The sequence below is a fragment of the Myotis daubentonii genome, chromosome 8, assembly GCF_963259705.1.
Source record: "Myotis daubentonii chromosome 8, mMyoDau2.1, whole genome shotgun sequence".
Lineage (NCBI taxonomy): Eukaryota > Metazoa > Chordata > Mammalia > Chiroptera > Vespertilionidae > Myotis > Myotis daubentonii.
In genome coordinates, this window is record NC_081847.1 from 27,649,041 (window position 1) to 27,670,626 (window position 21,586).

At 39.2% G+C, this 21,586-nt stretch overlaps 1 protein-coding gene across 1 annotated transcript in view; it reads left to right on the plus strand.

Annotated features, from left to right (window-relative positions):
- HAO1 (hydroxyacid oxidase 1) overlaps positions 1-21,586 on the plus strand; it is a 60,892-nt gene that overhangs the window by 33,888 nt on the left and 5,418 nt on the right. Inside the window, exons 4-5 of the mRNA XM_059705578.1 lie at positions 3,738-3,913; positions 15,010-15,101. Coding sequence (XP_059561561.1) covers positions 3,738-3,913; positions 15,010-15,101 — 268 coding nt within the window. The remainder of the gene's footprint in view (positions 1-3,737; positions 3,914-15,009; positions 15,102-21,586) is intronic.

Below are 21,586 nucleotides of genomic sequence, written 5' to 3' on the forward strand. Positions count from 1 at the left end.
AACCCTACTCTTCCTTCAACACACCAGGCGTGCTAGTGCCTTAGGGCCTCAGAATTGATTCTTCCATCTGCCTGTGATAGCCTTCCCCCAAATCAACGCACCGCTCACTTCTTCACTTGTCCTGTGTTTTTATATCAGGGATGGGTCTACGTGTCTTTATATTGGGAAAGCAAAATAAAAATAAACAGTAGAGATCAGAATAGAGACACAGTATGTGTGGGGATCTTGGAGAGGATTTGGGGAAGAGAAATATTTGTGAAGGTGGACTAGGTATATGGCTCAATAGCCTCTGAATTCTTTGGTTAGGAAAACATTCACAATATAACTGTGTTACACAGAATGAGGACCTCCCAAAGATGTCCATGTCCTAATCCTTGGAACCTGTGAAGATGTTATTTACATGGCAAAATGGACTCTGAGGTGGGAAGATTATCCTGAGTTCTCTCACAGACTTAATGCAGCTAAGGGGTCTTCATGAGAGGGAGGCAGGAGTGTCCGAGTCAGAGAAGGCGAGGTGATGATGGAAACAGAGGTTGGAGTGATGTCATCTGGAGTCAGGGAACATAGGTGGTCTCTAGAAGCTGGAACAGGCAAGGAAAGGGATTCTCCCTCAGAGCCGCTGGAAGGAGAACGGCCCTATCCACACCTTGAGTGGAGTCTAGTGGGAATCATTCTGGACGTCTGGCCTCCACACCTGTAATATAATAAGTTTGTGTCATTTTAAAGCCTCTAGGTTTGTGATCTTTTGGTATAGCAGCAACAAGTAGCATAGCCAATAACACCGATCTGCTCATTTCCTCTACAAGGTAGCTTCTCAATGAAGCTAAATTTGATTACAATATTTTATTTTCAAGTCAACTCTCTACCAGCTCACTTACCTCTTATTTTGCAGTACTTTTAAAAATGTATTTATTCATTTATTTAAATCTTCAGGAGAGATATTTTTAAATTGAGTTTTAAGAGAGGGAGAAATGAGAGAGAGAGAGAGAGAGAGAGAGAGAGAGAGAGAGAGAGAGGAAGAGAGAGAGAGAGAGAGAGAGAGAGAGAGAGAGAGAGAGAGAGAGAGAGAGACATTGATCAGTTGCACACCCTGACAGGAGATCAAACCCATAACCTTTTAGTGTACGAGACAATGCTCCAACTCTCCAATGGAGCCACCCTGCTAGGGCCTTTTCATTTATTTTTTTATAACACTTATAATCTAACTTGCTCCATAAATTACTTATTGATTATATTTATTTTTTTTATTTTCTGTCTCTTCTTGCTAGAATATCAACTCAATGTGGCCAGGGATTTTTGACTGTTTTATTTATTGGTCTACCCTAAACATCTAAAACACTAGCACACAGTAGGTGCTCAATAAGTAATGCCAAATCAATAAATAGAACTGTATTCGATCATGTGATATTTACCCAATAAAACAAGACTAATAAGAAGTTGAGCAAAGGTTTGCACTCAAACTTAAAACCCATTCCTTCAAACTTTCTTTTAACTGCCCAGCCACATTGAGGAAGAGATTATCAGGGCTATATTCTCAATATAGTGTTTCCCTAACCACAGAATTAAAGGCTAGGGGTCCATGTACCAATTCCTGTATGTATTATGAATCTCTGTCTCTCTCATATTGAGTTGATATCATAGGCTCTACTGATTGTTATTTTTTATTTTATTTCCCACTATGGAGACATGTAGCTTTATCTTTAATGGCATATTATCAATAACTATAATAAAATAATATCACATATTTCTCCACAATATTTATTGCTGGTGTTACCATTGGTGATTTAATAATGTTTAACTTTCTTTTAGTAGTTGTTACTGTTTTTATGATGCTAACTTACTAAAAGCTAAAATAATTTCAATATTAGATTAAAAAGTGTATTTGAGGAACATTCAAGGCACAACGAGTTCCTTACAAAGAAGAAATTCTACCCCTTGCCTTTGGGTCATTAAATAGATTGGGATTCGAGAATTAAGTCATAAGTAATCATGTTATTATTTGGATGTTGCCCCCTTCCTTCCTTACGAAATGGAATACTTTGGTTATCAGAAGCCGCTTTAAGTGTTTCTTGTGTATATGTCATAATTCAAATAAAAATAGCATTCACGGAGGTTTTCTTCAGAGCCATTGGTAAAACACTCCATCGCGGGTCCCTGTCAAGATATCTGAAAACTTTTTCTTGGCTTCTGGCTTTGAACAACGTTTGAGAGTAACAACAAGGCTTCATTGTGCACTGAAATTTCTGTAAGGCAACATTCATTCAAGTGTTGATCTGCATTGCACCGTCCAAGAATAACAACAGTTATTTATATAATTTTATCCATGTTTCTGTTTTTTCCTATCCATTTCACCCTTTCACCCCGCCTCTGCTGAAACACTGTAGCCTGTTTGGGAGGGGTGTGGGTGCTGTGCAGAGTATATACACATACAGATGTTTTTCTTTTTTTCCCCCTCTGGTCTTGCTATGGGAGTGACAGACCAGACCTTTCACTTACTACCAATGTTACTTAAAAGTTTGGGATTTAATATCACTTAATATCATTTCTAAGTAATGGAATAGCTCTCCATAATATGGATATATTTCTTGACCAGAAGGTTGGCTTAATTCAAGTTAGAATGACAATGGAAGACCAAAGTCTATGATAAAATGTACGACCTTTAGTGGTTTGATTACAAAAGAGATGTTCGAGTATCACCAAGTTTAGTGGTTTGATTACAAAAGAGATGTCTGAGTATTAAAATCCATACCAAGGCTCAACAAATAGATGGGTACCAGTCTGACTCTCAAGGAGCTAGAATTTTCAATGGCCTCCTAAGTCCATGAAACTATAGAGCTTACTGTTTAATACTTACCGTGAAAACTTTGCCAATGGCTCGAGTAGAGTTATGTGGGATGTGAATGTTCATATTCTTTGATAATATATGCCACCCAAGCTACTCAACCAGTTATTTTAGCTGAAAGTACACTAAAATGTAAAAAGCACTAAGCTTAGTTTTATATTAAAGGAAATCTTATGATCCTCTTAAAAATAATTTTAAAATAGTGTGCCTATGTAATTCTAGGTTTATAGAAAATTGTTATAGTTATGGCCCCAAGATCCTTTCTATATTCAATGGCAGAGCTAGCGCAAGGGAAGAAAGAGTTATGACTAAGTCGGAGGTCAATGCACAGCTATATTTTTACCCAAAGAAAAGTTTGGCTAGCAGGGTTGTGTGCTCGATCTCCAGTGGGGGGCTTGCAGGAGGCAGCCATCAATGATTCTCTCTCTCTCTCCCTTTCCCTTCCTCTCTGAAATCAATAAAACTATATTTAAAAAAAGGAAAATATGATTGCAACCAACCTATAGATGAGCGATTTTTCAACCAGTGGGCAATTTTTAAAACATGAAATACCTGACTATTTATTTAGTCAGAGGCACTGACCATTTTCCCCTTAGATTTTCAAACTAAAAAAAATGACAACAGCCAATACAACAGTAGCTGTTCAGTATGAATGAATCAAAATTACACCAATTTTCTTTTGTCAGATCAATAAAAATATGTTTGGTGTGCCACAGAATGTCAGTAATTAGCTTATGTGTGCCACGAAATGAAAAAGGTTGAAAATCACTGCTCTGGTTGGTTGAGGAGTGAACAACAATGGGTGTGAAAAGGGTAACTTTTCTTTTTCTTTTGAGTGAGTCATTGTAAAGATATCTTTGAGGAGTTTCTCACTTTATATATCTCTTTATTTCAGGATGAAAAATTTTGAAAGCAATGATTTAGCATTTTCTCCAAAGGAAAACTTTGGCGACAACAGTGGACTTGCTGCATACGTGGCAAAAGCTATAGACCCATCCATCAGCTGGGAGGACATTAAATGGCTGAGGGGGCTGACATCGCTGCCAATTGTTGCCAAAGGAATTTTGAGAGGTTTGTTTATTTCTCTACTTGATGTCACACTGATTTTATGATCCTTTGTGGATATGATCATGACATTTTTAAGGGAAAAAAATCAGGAAAAATTAACATGGGCAACAAAAGAGATATTCCATCTCTCAATTCTCCCTTTTGATGTTAGTGAGTAAATAATGTCCAAATTCTTAGGTAATGCACTGAAAGAGAGCAGGACTCCCATGAAGCAAGAAGTTACCCATTTCAAAGCATTAGGATACTGTTGCCTTTTTATTTTTTGGAGCTGTCATCAAGTCATGGAGCTTGACAAGCTCTAGATAGAAGGTCTTGCTTTGGCTGGAAGCTGCAACAGTTGCTCTTAGGCCAATGAGAAGCCCCAAGGAGGACATTAAAATATATATATATATATATATATATATATAATTGATTTCAGAGAGGAAGCAAGAGGGAAAGAGAGATAGGAACACCAATAATGAGAGAGGATCACTGACAGCTGCCTCCTGCACGCCCCCTCCTGGACATGTGCCCTGACTGGGAATTGAACCATGACCTCCTGGTTCATAGGTCCATGCTCAACCACTGCGTACACTGGCCAGGCCCCAAGGATGATAGTCTAATAACCAGACCTGTTTTAAGAGCTTCTTAATATTTTTCTCTTGTTCCTTCCAAGTAACAATGACGAGAACTGATTTCAGAGTGTGGTGAATCCCATGTCACCTCCCTATAAAGGATGATTGACTAAGCCTGGCTGGTGTGGCTCAGCAGTTGAGTGTTGACCCAGAAACCAAGAGGCCACCAGTTCGATTCCTGGTCAGGGCACATGCCCTGGTTGTGGGCTCGATCCCCAGTAAGGGACGTGCAAGAGACAGCCAATCAATGACTCTCTCTCATCATTGAAGTGTCTATCTCTCTCTCCTTCTCCCTTCCTCTCTGAAATAAAAAATATATATATATATATTTTTTTTTAAAAAAAGAATGATTGACTAAGATATTAAAATCCTTAATTATCAAGCCTTGAGTATTAAGGAAGTTGGCTACTTCCCCTGTATCCACATGTATTCAATCCCACAGGGAGATACAGTGACTGTAATAATTTGGAGTGTAAATGTGTTCACCCGCAAAAATGTTTTCTTGCCTTTGAAAACATTTCTTTCAGTATGGCTAAATAGATAACTTACAAAAACATATTATTTTAAAAGGAAATGTTTAAGGAAGTGGCTCTGGGATGAGAGATTCTATTAACTTACCTCAGGCTTAACAATGACTTAGAATCAAAACTTTTTACAGGTTTTATTTGAATAAGTGTGAGTCACATGGACCCTATTTATAAAGCTCCAGGCACACCACTGACTTTATCTTTTTGATCTTAGGTTTGCAGAAATGAAGCTAATAAAAGTAAAAGAATGGGCCTAATGAAACTTTCAAAGAGGGAATATGTTTAAATCCAGATCTGTCTTAATCTGTGCTTTAAAAAATATTGTTATACTCTTTCCTGTTGATCTTTGTTCTAGTTCAGTTTCTGAGAATTAAACTTCAGTGAGTTTATCCTGGTGTTACCGACACTTTTAAACAAGCTTCACTTACTTACTCCCATTCATATTGTCATCCACGATTATTAATGCTGCTTCCTGTAACTACATTCAAGTCTAGGTCCTAAGAACATTACTCTGAAGATTCTGCCTCATTCATTCATTCATTCATTCATTCATTCATTCATCCATTCACTTATTTATTCACTAGGTCATTCATTACATAAATGTTTATTATGCTAAAATTAAAAAAATAATAATCATCTGAGGTCCTTGACCCTATTCTTGTAGGAGAGACAGAATTTGGGTGCAATAAGAAGTGCAGAGGTAGAAATCTATGCAGTATAAGGTTGAGTTTAAAATACAGTGTAAACAATTATAAGAGTGGGCTAAGGAAGGTTTCATTTCAGAATGAAAGATGATGCTTGAGTTTTGCTATGATATCAGGTCAAATGACTCTTAGACTAAAATAATGGCAAAAAAAAGCAGCTATGAGTACTAATTTCAAAACATGTAAGCTGTATTGGAGAATGTAGACTTTACGAGTTTGAGAACTGCTAAGGGTGTTGATCAGGGAAGCAACCTCATCAGATTAGCATTTTAGAAAAATCACATTTTGTGTAATGGATCTAGTGGATAGATGTGGCAAAATTGGGAATCACAGAGCACATTTGAGAAACTGTCGTTGCTCAGGCAGGAGATAACTGTGGCTGACCTGAAATAAGTAAGAGGGTATAATTGCATTAGAAAATTGGTGTAGTTTCCAGCATTTAATTTACTCTCATCACAGAGATGGCCTAGGGTAACTGGCTTGAAAACACCAAGAAAGAATAAAATTGCCCTAACTGGTTTGGCTCAGTGGATAGAGCGTCGGCCTGCGGACTGAAAGGTCCCAGGTTTGATTCCGGTCAAGGGCATGTACCTTGGTTGCGGGCACATCCCCAGTAGGGGTGTGCAGGAGGCAGCTGATTGATGTTTCTCTCTCATTGATGTTTCTAACTCTCTATCCCTCTCCTTTCCTCTCTGTAAAAAATCAATAAAATATATTTTTTTAAAAAAAGAAAGAATAAAATTTAGTATAGTCCCACATTTGTCATGCAAAATAGGGAACAAAAATAAGAATGAGATGAATGAGGCTATTTAATTTTTTAACTAACTTTTCAACTTAAGGTCCCAAATATTTCATTTTCTACAACTTTGCCCTCTAGGAGATGATGGGAATCTATTGACTTAGACTTTCTATCATGTGTCATGTTAAAAAATATTTTGGCTTCTAGAACTTCATTCTGCAGTCATCTTACCTAGAACTACCACCACCATTATTTCTCTTCCACATGGATCATGTGATTTGCTTCCACACATTTTCATAATGTTTTGCACATAGTAGATAGCTCAAATGTTGATTTAATAAAATCTTCAGTGAAAACTATATAGATACAGAGGCAGAGAAGCATTGAACAGACTGTCAAATTACAGCGGGAAGGCTGGGGAGTGTTGAGCGGGGGAGGTAAGAGATCAACTGAAGGACTTGTATGCATGCTTATAAGCATAACCAATGGACACAAGACACTGGGGGCGGGGGGATGAGGGCATGTGCAAGGGGGGTAGGGGAGGCCGGGGTAAGGTCAATGGGGGGGAAAAAAAGAGAGACATATGTACTACTATCTGTAATACTTTAAACAATAAAATAAAATTAAAAACAAACAAAAAACTATATGAGTAATCTATGAAAACTCTATGAGCCTATTGCTTTAGAGAGAGCTCAAAAGCAAGAGAGATTTGGGACATTTGGCATTTGAAAGGAAATAACTTATTCATGCATGTATGGTTTACATTGTCTGGTTTCTCTGTAGCTACTTATTTCATTTAATTAACAAACAAGAATCGTTTCTATGACAACACTGCATATGCTCAGTTTGGTGTGGGGGAAGGGACCCAGGCGCAGCAGTGCAGGCTCTGGGAAATCTAGCGTTCATTCTTCCACAGATTTTCATCCAGAAGTCCCAGGGATTGACCTTTTACCAGAAAGACACAGGTCATGTTTGCAGGCACATGAAATCACAGGCCACTGGAAAGGCATCAATGAAACATTCCCCTGGCCACCATTTTAAGAATGGCATTTCTAACGAAAGCAACTTGGAGAAGAAGATGTAATCTCTCGCTGTGGTTAAACTCTGCCCTTGGAAAACTTCAACACGAACTCCAAACATGTATTTGAGACAGGCCTTGGTCCTCGCCAGAACGCATGCTAATGAGCAAAGGCCTTTATGAGCAAAAACATAATGCCTTTTAGAGGGTTTGTTTTTTTTAATTAAAAATCTTTTTAAAACTAGGTTGCCTCACTTCCAGAATGGCTTTTTGTTTTGCAGAAACTGTGCTCTAACCAGCTTTTTTTCTACATGCAGTTTTTACAGACAGCCTCAAAGAACATTCACTCACATGCTTCTGATTGTGTTTCAGACGCTGCCTTGTGTCTAGAATTTACTTACTAAGCTCCTGTAAGGTAGCGCAGAGGCCTGCGCCCAAAGCTCCAAGGGCTTGAGGGTAAATCTTGAATATTTACATTTCACTTTGGTATTTTAGATTCCATATAGAAAGAATGCACTAATAAGATAGCAAACACTGCTATTCCCTATTGACCACTGTATTCGCACTCAATTAAGGTAGTGACTGACAAATGAACAAATATGGAATGCCATAGTAGTAAGCTCTAAGGATTAATGGAAATATCAAAGCCTCAGGAATATTTCCCTGAATCAGAACATTTTGACCCTCTCATTAAGGCAACATTGTTTTCTCTCTAGGTTAACATAAAATGTAAAACTGTGGACAGTGTTTAATTTGCTAACAAAAGAGGCTCATGTCCACTGAAATCTTCCTTCCTTTCCCTCCCTCCCTCCCTCCCTCCCTCCCTCCCTCCCTCCCTCCCTCCCTCCCTCCCCCCCTCCCCCCCTCCCTCCCCCCCCCTCTCTCTCTCTTCTTTCTTTCCTAGATATTCATGATCCTATCTTCTCAGCAAGCCATTTCCTACATTCCCAGCACTGCCTAGAAAAACATGGGGCGTTACTTGAAATGATAGAAGATAACAAACTGTTACTTAAATAGCACTTTCTTTAAATGAAAGGCTGTTTGTAATCTTAATCCTTACTAAAATGAAAATTTTGTTGCTATAAATAAAACTCAGGCTTGCCAAAGCATCTAGCAAATAAATCTTCCTCTACCTATTTGTCATTTAAATTTATGCTTCCCATACCAGAGGATGAAGATAATAATAGTTAATATTTACCTGATGTTACTCTAAATAATCATTCAATTAACCTAATCCACAAACCAATCTTATGTGGATTATTATCCCCATTTTACGGGTCAGAACACTGATGTGCAGAGAAGTGAAATAACTTGCCACTTACATAACAAGCAGGTATGGGATTTTAAATCCATGTGGCCTGACAACTAAGCCCAAGCAGTTAGTCACTTCTTTATACTGTAGAGGATCTGTTTATTGATAATATTAATTTTTTCAGAACACAGGTTGCAACTACATGGTGGCAGACATCTGAGTATAAATTGGAGGACTGCATACATCCTCAATGATGGGGTTCATAACATATTATAGTTCATATATTTTTACTTTTTGTTTTTACTTTTGATGCTTGAGACTCATACACAAAACCAGATAACCAGAGCAAACCACAACAATTCTAAGTATATTTTATATTGTTTGTTAAGGTGATTTATGTATACACCTAGTCTTTTTAAATCCTCTTTATTAGACTATGCAAAACCAGGCACACATTAAAGCTGATCTGTCCAATATGGCAGCCACTTGCCAAATGTGGCTAAGTTAATTAAAGTTAAATAAAAGTAAAGTTCCAGTTCCTCAGTCACACTGCACCATTCCAATTACTTAAGAGCTGCATGTGGCTAGTAGCTACTGTGTGGAACTGGGCAGAGCTGGAAAATTGACATCAGAGAAAGTTCTACTGGATAGCACTGTAGTATGGCTTTATCTTTAGAGCACCATTTTTCAAATGTTCATGTACTGGGGTTCTGGGATACCCTATGGGTGGATAACATTTACAGTATGACAGGATGTTATCCTCATTCTGACACTTAAAGAATTCATAGTCCAATGGTCCCTTAGTTAATATTCCTTGTCTTGTCCCACATGATTCTCCAAGAAAGAATTTCTACTCTAGGCAAAGACTTGGCAAAAATTAATGTGATTTTCAAAATAGCCCAGGAGGCTATAGTAACTCCCCAACCTTTCTCCCTTAAATAAAAATGGAGGATTTAGCATTATAAAGCATATCAGAAAAGTCAAAACATAAAAGACCAAGGTAAGTCTATAGAAAAGTTGACTCTAGAGCAGCGGTTCTCAACCTGTGGGTCGCGATCCCTTTGGGGGTCGAACGACCCTTTCATAGGGGTCGCCTAAGACCATCAGAAAACACATATGTAATTACATATTGTTTTTGTGATTAATCACTGTGCTTTAATTATGTTCAATTTGTAACAATGAACATACATCCTGCATATAAGATATTTACATTACGATTCATAACAGTAGCAAAATTACAGTTATGAAGTAGCAACAAAAATAATTTTATGGTTGGGGGTCACCACAACATGAGGAGCTGTATTAAAGGGTCTCGGCATTAGGAAGGTTGAGAACCACTGTAAAAACAAGAAAAATAAATTTAAAAGTTCCAAATGATAGACTAAAAGAAGCTGAAAATATACCTAATGAAGAAAAGCCTGCCATGAAAAGAAAACCAGAATATAAAAAGAATCTACCAAATATTTTAAAAATATAATTACTTGAATTAAAAATGAAATTATGAATTGAATAATAGGGTTAATGACATTTCCCAAAATGTCAAAGAGCAACAAGACAAATAGAAACAAAATATGATTAAATGAAGGAGAGGCTTGAAAACCCTTTAAATGTCCAGTGTTCAATTGACTAGGTCTTCAGATAAAAAAGTAAAAGAAGGAGACGGAGGAAATTAGTAAAGACACACATGCGTGAATGCTAGAGACATAGGCCACTACAATGAAAGAACAAACACTGCTTATTACATCTCGTGAAATTTCAAGGGGGAAATGTGTGTAAAGAGAGAGAAGAAACATAAAACGGGTTACTTACAGAGGAATGGGAGTCAAACTGGCCTCAATCTGCTTGTCAACAACAATGGGCACTTGAAGACAAAGGTGTAATGTCTTTAGGAGCCTAAGTAAAGGATTTTTCAGTGTAGAATATTGGATCTAATCCAATTATTTAGACACAAGAGAAGCCATTTAAGTGACCTGTACATTTAGCTTCTTCTGTTTAGAAAGTTACAAAGGAATGTACTGTAACAAGGGAGACCATAAACCAAATGAATGCATAAACTTGGCTACAAGAGATGCAACTCCGAAAGAGTAGGAGCAATCTACAGGATGAGGTGGCAGTAGGCAGAGTAATCAGAACAGGATAGAGTAGGAAGGCCAGAGGGGAGGGGAGGTGTCTTCAGAGGAAAAATAAGGTGCTTTAAGTAGGTTAGAGTAAGTTAAAGGTTTGAAGGACTTGAGGATACTTTAAAGCAGTGGTTCTCAACCTTCCTAATGCCATGACCTTTTAATACAGTTCCTCATGTTGTGGTGACCCCCAATTTCATTGCTGCAAATTGAACATAATTAAAGCATAGTGATTCATCACAAAAACAATATGTAATTATATATGTGTTTTCCGATGGTCTTAGACGACCCCTGTGAAAGGGTCGTTCGACCCGCAAAGGTGTCGTGACCCACAGGTTGAGAACTACTGTTCTAAAGTCTGATGAATCTCAGAGGGAAGATGGGTCAGGGGTAAGGAGAGATTAACCAAAGAAATTATATGCATATATGCATAACCCATGGACACAGACAATAGTTTGGTGAAGGTCTGGGGGTGTGTGCAGGGTGAAGGGGTCAATGGGGAGAAAGGGGGCATCTGTAATACTTTCAACAATATTTTTTTAAGTCTCATGATAAATGGAGAAAAAAGGGAAGAAAGGCAATTAGAAATCTAGGAAAAGAAAGAGCTGTAATAAAACACATATGGTCCAAATATAAAGCAACAGTAAAGTGTAAAATATGAATTAGTCATTAGGGTTGGGAAAACCATCATCTTTCAATCTTGAAGCTAGGGCCTTTTTCTTATGAGTGACTCTAAAAATGCCAGTAAGGTCTCACAAGATGAAATGCATGCTTGGAATAAAAGAGCCAAAACAGTCTCTTAGAAATATTAGGTTTCATATTTAATATGAAAAAATGTAGAATATCAATGATTTATTAGTGTATAATAAATGCATAGTAACTCGGGCTTAAAGGCAAATAGATAACATAGATAGTTACTAAACACTGATACTTATATATCAGAACACCTTTCATCCTATTTCATTGCCTTTTAGGGTTTGTCATAGCATTAAAGGATCTGACAACAGCATTAAAGTTGGGTCTGATAAGAGCAACAAGGACATGATGACATGATGTCTTCGTCAGCTTGGCTGCCATAACAAAATGCTACAGACCGGATGGCTTAAACAACAGAAATTTATTTTCTTACAATGTAGGAGTCTGGAATTCTGAGATTAGGGTTCCACCAGGCTTATTCTCTGGTGCAGGCTATCTCCTTGGGTTCAGAGGCCCCCTTTTCACTGTGTGCTCACATGACCTCTTCTTTGTGGGGACATAGAAGGGTTGGGGAGCAAGCTCTCTGGTTTCTTCTTATAAGGGTACTAATACCATCAAGAGAGCCCCACCTTCATGACTCCATCTAACCTTAAATATTCCCCAAAGACTATCACTTTGGAAGTTAGGGCTGCAACCCAAGGCTTTTGGGGGGCTGCACACATTCAGTCCATAAAACATGGGCTTAACATTTTCATATACCTATAACTTTAGAAGAAAAATAATACTAGCATCACTTTAAAATATGGAAATATTTAAAATCTAGTATTCTGTGAAACAGTGTGGAAATGGTGTTTAAGCATAACATTTGAAAACAATCAGAATTCCAGGTTCTCCTGTGAATCTTTCTTATTATTCTTAATCAGGTCTCCCCTTGATCTCCATTGGGAATTAATAAATATGTACAATTTTCTGTACCCATCTGTTTAAGTTCCCAAATTATGATTTTCATTACAACCTTGAACCAACTATTTTTGTAAACTTGAGAACTAGCATTACTTTCATTATTCTGTTAGCAAATGGTTTGTTATTGGGAACGTGCTGAGAATAATAGTTTAAAATATAAAATATAGTTGGTCAGATTATGAAAACTGAAGAGGCATATGGTGTTCCCTCAAGCTATAAGTCAATGTTACACTAGAGGCAACATACCGAGAAGTGAGACAAACAGCAAAATATTGGTTAGAAGTGATGCAGAGTGTTTTTCCTAGTGAAGGCACATTAAGACCTGATGGCCTCCCATTTACCTGCTTTTCACTTTGGAGAAAAATTTGGCCTTGACTTCCATCAAAGGTTATGGTCTTGCCCGATTTTCAGTCGTCTATTGTTCAGCAAGACAAATGATAACTTCCCAGAAATGAGCCTTCCTAGCACAGTGGACCACGCTATCCAAATCAATGGTTGGTCATCAGTGCATCTTTTGGATTAATTTATTACCAAAAGGGAAATGTGTGGAGGAAAAGGAGCTACATGCTAAAATTGACAAGCTCAGAGGAGGCCTGCATGCTGGGCCTTACAAATTCGGAGACCTAAGGTAACCACATAGGATGGGCTGAAATTAAACTTCCGAACTAAAAGCAAGTCATGGCGGGTAGTCATGTCCTAGGCCAGTATCTTCCTTTACAAAGGTCCATCTTTACCTTAATTGAGCCTGCCTGTTGTCTTTTCTTTTTTTTAATCCTCACCTAACGATATTTTTTCATTGATTTTTAGAGAGTAGAAGAGAGAGGGAAAACAGAGAGAAATATCAGTGTGAGAGAAACACATCAATTGGTTGCCTGCTGCACACCCCCTGACCAGGGCCCCCCGCCGGGAAGGAACCTGAACCTAGGTATGTAGTGCCCTTGACCAGAATAGAAACCTGGGACCTTCGGTCTGCAGGTCAAGGGTCTGTCCACTGAGCCAAACTGTCTAGGGCCTGTCTATTAACTTTTTGCATCTATGATAACATATCTTTGTAATGTCAGGGTAATTTGCTTTTTCCAGACCTACCAGAGCAGGAGACCACAGAACCCCTCATTGTTATTGTTATCACTAGAGGCCCGATGCACAAAATTCATGCAAGAGTAGGCCTTCCTTCCCCCAGCTGCTGGCACTGGCTTCCCTCGCAGCCCCGGCTTTATCCGGAAGGTCTTCTAGAAGGATGTCTGGAAGGATGTCCGGTCTAATTAGCATATTACGCTTTTATTATTATTGATGTTAATTGTTAACTGTTAACTATTCTGTGCCCACCAATATATAATTATGTGTTTATTTGTTTTACTTTTTATTCACTCCCAGAAATTTGCTCACTTTGCTTTCTCCTTCCTCCCAAATCTACCACGAATGGATTTCATGTAACCCCCTTATGTCATCTCCTTTAATTCTAATGTATAAAATAAGGTGCAAAACTGTAAAAAAATAAAAAATATGAAATATAAAATATATTTTGGAAGTTGATTTAAGAGAATGTTAATTTCTTTTAAAATTGTATTTTTAGAAGTCAATCTATTTTGAAGCATAATTAGAGAAGAAACCTAATTTTAATATTAGATTCTTACGTAATTCAATGGGTATAATACACTTAATTATAGAATTAAAATAATTATTGAAGTTATAAATTAAAATAAGGATTGAAGTTATAAATTAAAATAAGTATTGAAGTTATAACTTTGTATTAAATAATGTTTTTGAATTAGAGTTGTTCATTACCTGTTAAAGTGCTTGCCAATTACATATTCTTTTTTAAATTTTTTTAACTTTTATTGATTTCAGAGAGGAAGGTAAAGGGAGAAAGAGATAGAAACATCAGTGATAAGAGAGAATCATTGATTGGCTACCGCCTGCTTGACCCCTACTGGGGATTGAGCCTGCAACCTGGGCATGTACCCTTGTTGGAATCAAACCCAGGACCCTTCAGTCTGCAGGCTGATGCTCTATCCACTGAGCCAAACAGGCTATATATTCTTTTATGCTATCCAAATTGTAGGGGGAAAAAGGGGACATATGTAATACTTTCAACAATAAAGGTTAAAAAAAACACACAAATTGTAGAGGAGTAATTCTGCTAACTGCTAAATGGTATGATCTTATTAATAATAAAACATAATTAGCAGGAATACTTCCTTATGAGGATAAATAAATTTAGGTGCATGTCAATTTACAGTCTATTGATAATTTTATTTTATAATTAAATTGTTATGACTACTAACTTTTTTTGACCAAGATAGATCTGCTATTCTAGATCTAACCCTTAGTATGTCTGTGCTAAGAGTTCCTAGCAAGGTATATATGTGTGAGATCAGGTTCCCTTTGATTTTGATGCTTTGACCCCTAAACCTAAGCCTTCTGTTAAGTAGTCTTTTCTTATGATGATTGTCTTGCTCTTTCTAGGAGATGATGCCAGGGAGGCAGTTAAACATGGTTTGGATGGGATCTTGGTGTCGAATCATGGAGCTCGACAACTTGATGGGGTGCCAGCCACTGTGAGTTAGAGCAAATGCTGAGATTTATTTTTGGGTTTCTCATTTCCATCAAAATTTTGATCATCTCTGTGTCTGCCTCCTCACTGTGTATGTTTTTGAACAGTCAAGATTAAAATATATGTAAATATAGGAGATCTCAGATTTTAAGTTGGGGTACATAATTACCTAAATTAGATAATTAGTCCAATATGCTTATTTGCAAACTAAAAAAAGTTAAATTATAAATCATTTGTGGTCAGGGATTACTCTTATATTCATAGGTATACCAATAGGTATAATATAAATGAAAGTGCAAAAGAAATTATCCTATATAATAAAGAGGTAATATGCAAATTAACATTCATGCCCTCACAAGATGGCTGCCTACGACCAGGCTGGCAAGGGTGTTAGTGAGGGACGACCAAACGACAGAACAAGCAGGCTGCATGGGGCAATCAGGACAGCAGGGAGATTAGTGAGAGACGACCAAATGACTGAACAGCAGGCTGTGTGGGGCAACCAGACCAGCAGGGGGTCCATGAGGGGCAACCAGGTCAGCAGGGGGGTCAGTTAGGAGTGGCTAGGCAGGCAGGGAGGGGGCAGTTGGGGGCGATCAGGCTGGCATGCAGAGGCAGTGAGGGGTTATCAGGCTGGCAGGCAGGTGAGCAATTAGGAGCCAGCAGTCCAGGATTGTGAGAGGGATCAGGCCTAAACCAGCAGTTGAACATCCCCCAAAGGGTCCTGGAGTGGAGAGGGTGCAGGCTGGGCTGAGAGGACCCCCCCCCCCCATACACAAATTTCATGTATTGGGCCTCTAGTTATAACATAAAAGTCCAATGAAGAGGAGCTAACAGATAGTTGCAGTATTTGCAAAAGGCTTTGGTGGAGTTCGAGATCATTGGTACAACTATGACAAGAAGTCAGAAGTAGGGAAAGACTGCATTTTCCTGTGGATATAGGGGTTGAAAGCTGTAGAGAAATGGTAGGTGGATGGGAAAGGAGATGAAATCCTATGGCCCAGATGAGGGGAGGTAGGCTGCAACCCAGATCAATCATCAGAATCTCTAGGGATGGGGAGCAGAGGCACCAGTAATATTTAAAGCTACCCAGGAGATTCCAATGTGCATCTGTGGTTTCTATACACTGTATATTCTGTGCTAGGCAAATTAGAGTCCAAAATGTATACTAATAAAAGGGTAATATGCTAATTAAACTGGGTCGACCGGACATCTCCCAGACGTCCGAATTCCTTCCAGACAAAGCCACGGCGGTGGGGGCTGAGGCAGAGGTGGTTAGGGGCGATCAGGCTGGCAGAGGAGCAAGCAGCTAGAGGTGAGATCAGGCTGGCACAGGGGAGCAAGTAGTTAGGGGTGAGATCAGGCTGGTGCAGGGGAGCAAGTAGTTAGGGGGTGATTAGGCTGCCAGGGGAGGGCAGTTGGAGGCGACCAGCCTGGCAGGGAGGGCAGTTGGGGGCAATCAGGCCGGCAAGGGAGGGCAGTTAGGTGGTGATCAGGGTGATCAGGCAGGCTGGCACAAGTGATTAGGGGCAATCAGGCCTGGCAGCAGGCGAGCGGTTAGGAGCCAGAGATCCCAGATTGTGAGGGGGATGTCCTACTGCCGGTTCGGGCCTAAACCGGCAGTAGGACATCCCCCGAGGGATCCCAGATTGGAGATGGTACAGGCTGGGCTGAGGGACAGCCCCCCTCTGTGCATGAATTTTGTGCACCGGACCTCTAGTCTAGATATAAAAGTAAACCAAATTGGCTGGAAAAGTGTGGTACTGAGTTAAAACTATAAAGGAGAGCAGTTAACCCCAAGATCAATAGAGGCACTTGGGCAGATTTTGAGATCAAGAATTAGGGGCCCAGAAATAGGTAAAAAGTCATGAAGAGAGACACATATCCTGGAGTGAATTTCATGGATCCATATCCAGAATAGGGTCAGGAGCTAGAGTGGGTGTGGTATTTAAAAGTAGTTATCTTCCATGTTGTTCACTTGTGGGAACTCGGCCACAATTCTTTTAGATGAGGCAACGGCTTTGCTGTTGCCTTGCACCTCTGCTCTGTCTCCGTGTGGACCCCTGCTTTTAGAGGTGTGAGCCTAAATGTGGAGTGGGCTATGTTTGGGGAATTTCAAGTAATCCATTTTGTTTTCAGTGTCTGGTTGGCATGGACAGGTCAGGGAGGAGGATTTTCTTCCATATGATGAGTCATTGGATATACAATAGAAGCGCCTTGATTTAGCAGCAATGAATCTTAGAAATTGGATTTTGGCAGGACAGGAGGCAGGAAGATCAGTTAGGTGGCTAAGGGAAGAGAGTAGGGCCCGAATTACGACAGGGCAGAGGGCATCAATTTCTATTCTAAACCTTAGTTTTTCTCATTTGTTAAAGTTTAAACATCATTACATTATTTCTTTTGTGACTATACTTCTTTGGCTAATCTCTTCACCTTTTATCCTAAAATCTGATTTATTATAGGCAAAGTAAGCTAAGATTATGTAACAAAACAAAACAAAAAAATATGTTTACCAAACCATGTGGATGGACTTTCCAGACCACCATCTCTGATTTGGACCACCATATGTATTTCCCCCCTTTTGTCAGAATCATTCAGTCATAGTTGCTATAATGAATGCCTTTCATTGAGATGACCAGTTGATTCAAACAACTAGAAGTAGAATAGAACAAGTAATTTAGTCAAGTGGTAGTGGGTTATTGTTTTATTGAGCTAGCATGTTTGATTTAATTAAATCCATAGACAGTTGTATAGGTCTTAGAGCAGACTAAATGACTAGAAGGGATATTGGGTACACATATCTGTACTCACAGTTTTCCCTCAAACACTAGTGATAGAAACAAACCAAGTCTTTGCACACTGTAGGATTACACTGTCAAGACTTGCTTTTCTTTTAACTTTATTTTTATTGTTGACACTGTTACAGATGTTCCCATTCTCCCCCTGCCCCTTAGCCAATTCCACCCAGCTCCAGCCCTCCACCCCCTTCCCTCTGGCCCTCATCTCACTACTGTCTGTGTCTATGGATTATGCATATATGTCCTTTGGCTAATCTCTTCACCTTTTATCTCTAGTCTCCTCCACTCCCCTCCCCTCTGACAGCTGACAGTCTGTGACATGTATCCATGCCTCTGGTTCTATTTTGTTCATCACTTTATGTTATTATTTATTTATTTAAATTTATTTTTATTGTTGAAAGTATTACAGATGTCCCCTTTTTGTTCCCCATTGACCCCCCTCCGCTCCACCCCCACCTCTCCGCCCCTAGGCCTTCACCTCACTATTGTCTGTGTCCATAGGTTATGCATATATGCATGTAAATTCTTTGGTTAATCTCTCCTCACCCCCACCCCACCCCACCCGCCACCTGGTTTTCAGCTCTTTCTGATTCAGCCTTACTTATCAGGGGGCTGTATTTTTAGGCGATTTTAAATGTTGCCTGCAGGTAAATAAAGGCGGAGAGCCTCCTCTGGGCAGGGAGGAAAAGTTGGTCACAGCTCCTGGCTTTTTTGCAGATTTATGCCTCTCTTATGTATGAAGACACTGACTTAGTGTGCGGGCCAAATTAAGTTTGTTTTCTAAAAATAAAATCTAAATCTGCTGAAATCAAATCTAACTAGATTTTAAGGGGAAAATATCTAAATGGTGTGGTTTATTTCCCTCTGGCTGAGGGGATATGGAAACTTATCTAAAAGGGCTTTTTGAGCTGTGGTCTCAGAGACTTCTAAGAAAAACAGTGACCCTCCCCTTTGCATGCTGTGCATGAGAGAGGAGTGCTTGCTTGAGTTTTGCCTCATAGAGTAAACTGAAGGCCCATGATGGTGAGAGAAATATGAGAAAGGATTCGGTTTACAGGAAGATGTTTTTCCCTCCGAATGTGGGTTTTGAGGTAAGTGGCAAAAGGCTTAGAGGAGGCTGTGGTGTAAGACTTTTCAGTAGATACACAGAAGGGCTTGCTGTCCTGCAGATTATGTGACATCATAAGTCAGAGCTAAAAACGCAGAGTGACGTCATGGGGGGAAGCACCGAAATAGGAGTCTAGAGTCATAGTTTCAAGTCCTTGTCTTGCCTTTTCTCAGGGGTGTGATCTGGGTGAGCAAGTGGCTTAAACTTTTCAGCTGGAGCTTCTTCGTCGTTTTGTGTTGACTGCGAAAAGGAAGCAGCTGGACTATCTGATTTCTACATTTCTATAAATCACCAAGTTCCCTTGGATGGGAAATTCTTATCACTAAGAATCTTACTTCATTCAGCTTAATATCACACTATTGAGAACCCCTGCCAGACCTCTGCTATACCCAAAAGGCATTAAAAATTAAGCTCATGTCAAGGTCCTTACCTGCAAGGTAATAATGTGACCATGACTGATCTTGAAGTAATTAGAGAACAATATGACAGAATCAAATCAATTTCCAAAATCTATAGTACTGAACATCGCAAATTGGGGTTTAAAGGTCGATTCTCTCGAGTCATTGAACCATAGCAGCAATATTTCTTTTCAATTTTTGTTTTGATGCTAATGGGACCCAAATTTAAACTTATGAATATGCCATTCTTTTCTAGTGAAAATTTTAAACTGCAGAAGATTTTTTTAAAATAAGTATTTGGGTTGTTAAGTCAAATGTTTCTTGATTCCTTGGGCTCTTCTATGAGATCTAAAATATTTTATTTTCCTTTTAAAAGATATTCATGCAATTCTATCTTTGAGAAACACTTAATGTATTAGTTAGCTTTTGCTGTGTAACTTACTGGCCAAAATTCAATAGCCATTTACTTATGTCACAATTTTGTGAGTTGGCAATTCAATCTGAGATTGTCTGGGACAGTGGTTCTCAACCTTCTGGCCCTTTAAATACAGTTCCTCATGTTGTGACCCAACCATAAAATTATTTTCGTTGCTACTTCATAACTGTAATGTTGCTACTGTTATGAATCGTAATGTAAATATCTGATATGCAGGATGATCTTAGGCGACCCCTGTGAAAGGGTCATTCGACCGCCAAAGGGGTCGCGACCCACAGGTTGAGAACCGCTGGTCTGGGAGGTTATTCTGGTGTTGGCTGGGCTCACTCCTATGCATCTGTGGTCAGCTGCTGGGTCTACTTGGACAGGCTGGTGTAGGCTGACATCAGCAGGAACAGCTTTTAATTGTCTAACATCTAGCACATTAGCTGAGCCGGTTCTCATGAGGTGGCAGACTTCTGAGAGTAAGTGCAAGCAGGCAAGGCCTAGGCTTAGAACAGACATATTGTTGCTTCTCTCCTATTCTGTTGGTCACAAAAGCTAGTTTAAACTCAAGGGGTGAGGAAATAAACTCTTCTGGTCATATTTTCCCCTGTGATGGGAGGAGCTGAAATGTCACATTGGAAGGAAACAAAGACATTTTTGCAATTGCAAGTAAGCAGGGCTTGCCTGTGTGGGCCAATGATTTTCTAAGTGGGCTTAATAGAAACTCCCCAGGGATGCCTGGCACAGTGTGATGGGCAAGCCAGAGAGGCAGGGAAGAATTTGTGGGCAGTGGCCTGGACTCCTTTGTTTTTCAACTCTGGTTTTGCTTGCTTTTGTTTATGTTCAATTGCTTTGGTTTGAAACCTTTAAAGGGTCCCAACCCTAAAATCTCAGAAATTAGGGATATAATAATGAAGACAACAGGAAGGGAGAAAGGCGAGAGCTCCCTGGGAGTGGGAGTTCTGGAGGACCAGGAGCATCCTTGGGAGAATGTGGCTTGAGTGGGAACGGCAAAGAGGTGTCCCTGTCCTTTGGATCCATGTGGGATTCTTCTTGCATCTCTGAGATTTTCTTTTCAGACTCTTTAAGCCACCTGGCATAGTGACTTGAATATACCAGGTCCTCAATAAAGTGTTTGATAAGTCGATGAATGGGTGGGTGAATGAGCAATAGTACATTGGGATTTACCATATTTTTTTTCTGTATATTAAACCCACTGGAATTAAGGCCACAACTAGTTGTCTAAAGAATCACTAAGGAAAGAAAAGCTGAAATGAATGGTCTCTTAGATGTGTAGCAAGCTGAAAAGAAGGAAACAACAGAGTCATAAAATAGTGGATTTGTCTACGATATTTATTTATTTAATCTCCCCTGATCAGAATTATTCTCTGAAATACTCAGTAAAATTGCAATAAAGGGGGAAAAAGGGAGGAGGAGGACAGAAATCCTCAGGAAACGAATAGAACAGGCTTGCCTACAGACACATGCAACACCAATTTGGGTTCCTTTTTTATAACCCAGGATTCACATTTAAATTATCCGTAACAGTTTCCTTTTAGGCCAGGCCGGGCATTGGAAATAACCTAAAGAGACTTAAGTTGCGTGACTTTGAAAATGTGTATTGAACCCGAGCTAGCTAATATTATTCTTTGGTTCTGGTTTCAAATGGGGAAATATGCTTAATTATAGCTTGCATCATCCCTTGGAAATTGTAGCATTTCTATGTTGATGTAACTTGCCTGACTGTAAAAGGAGGACTATGTA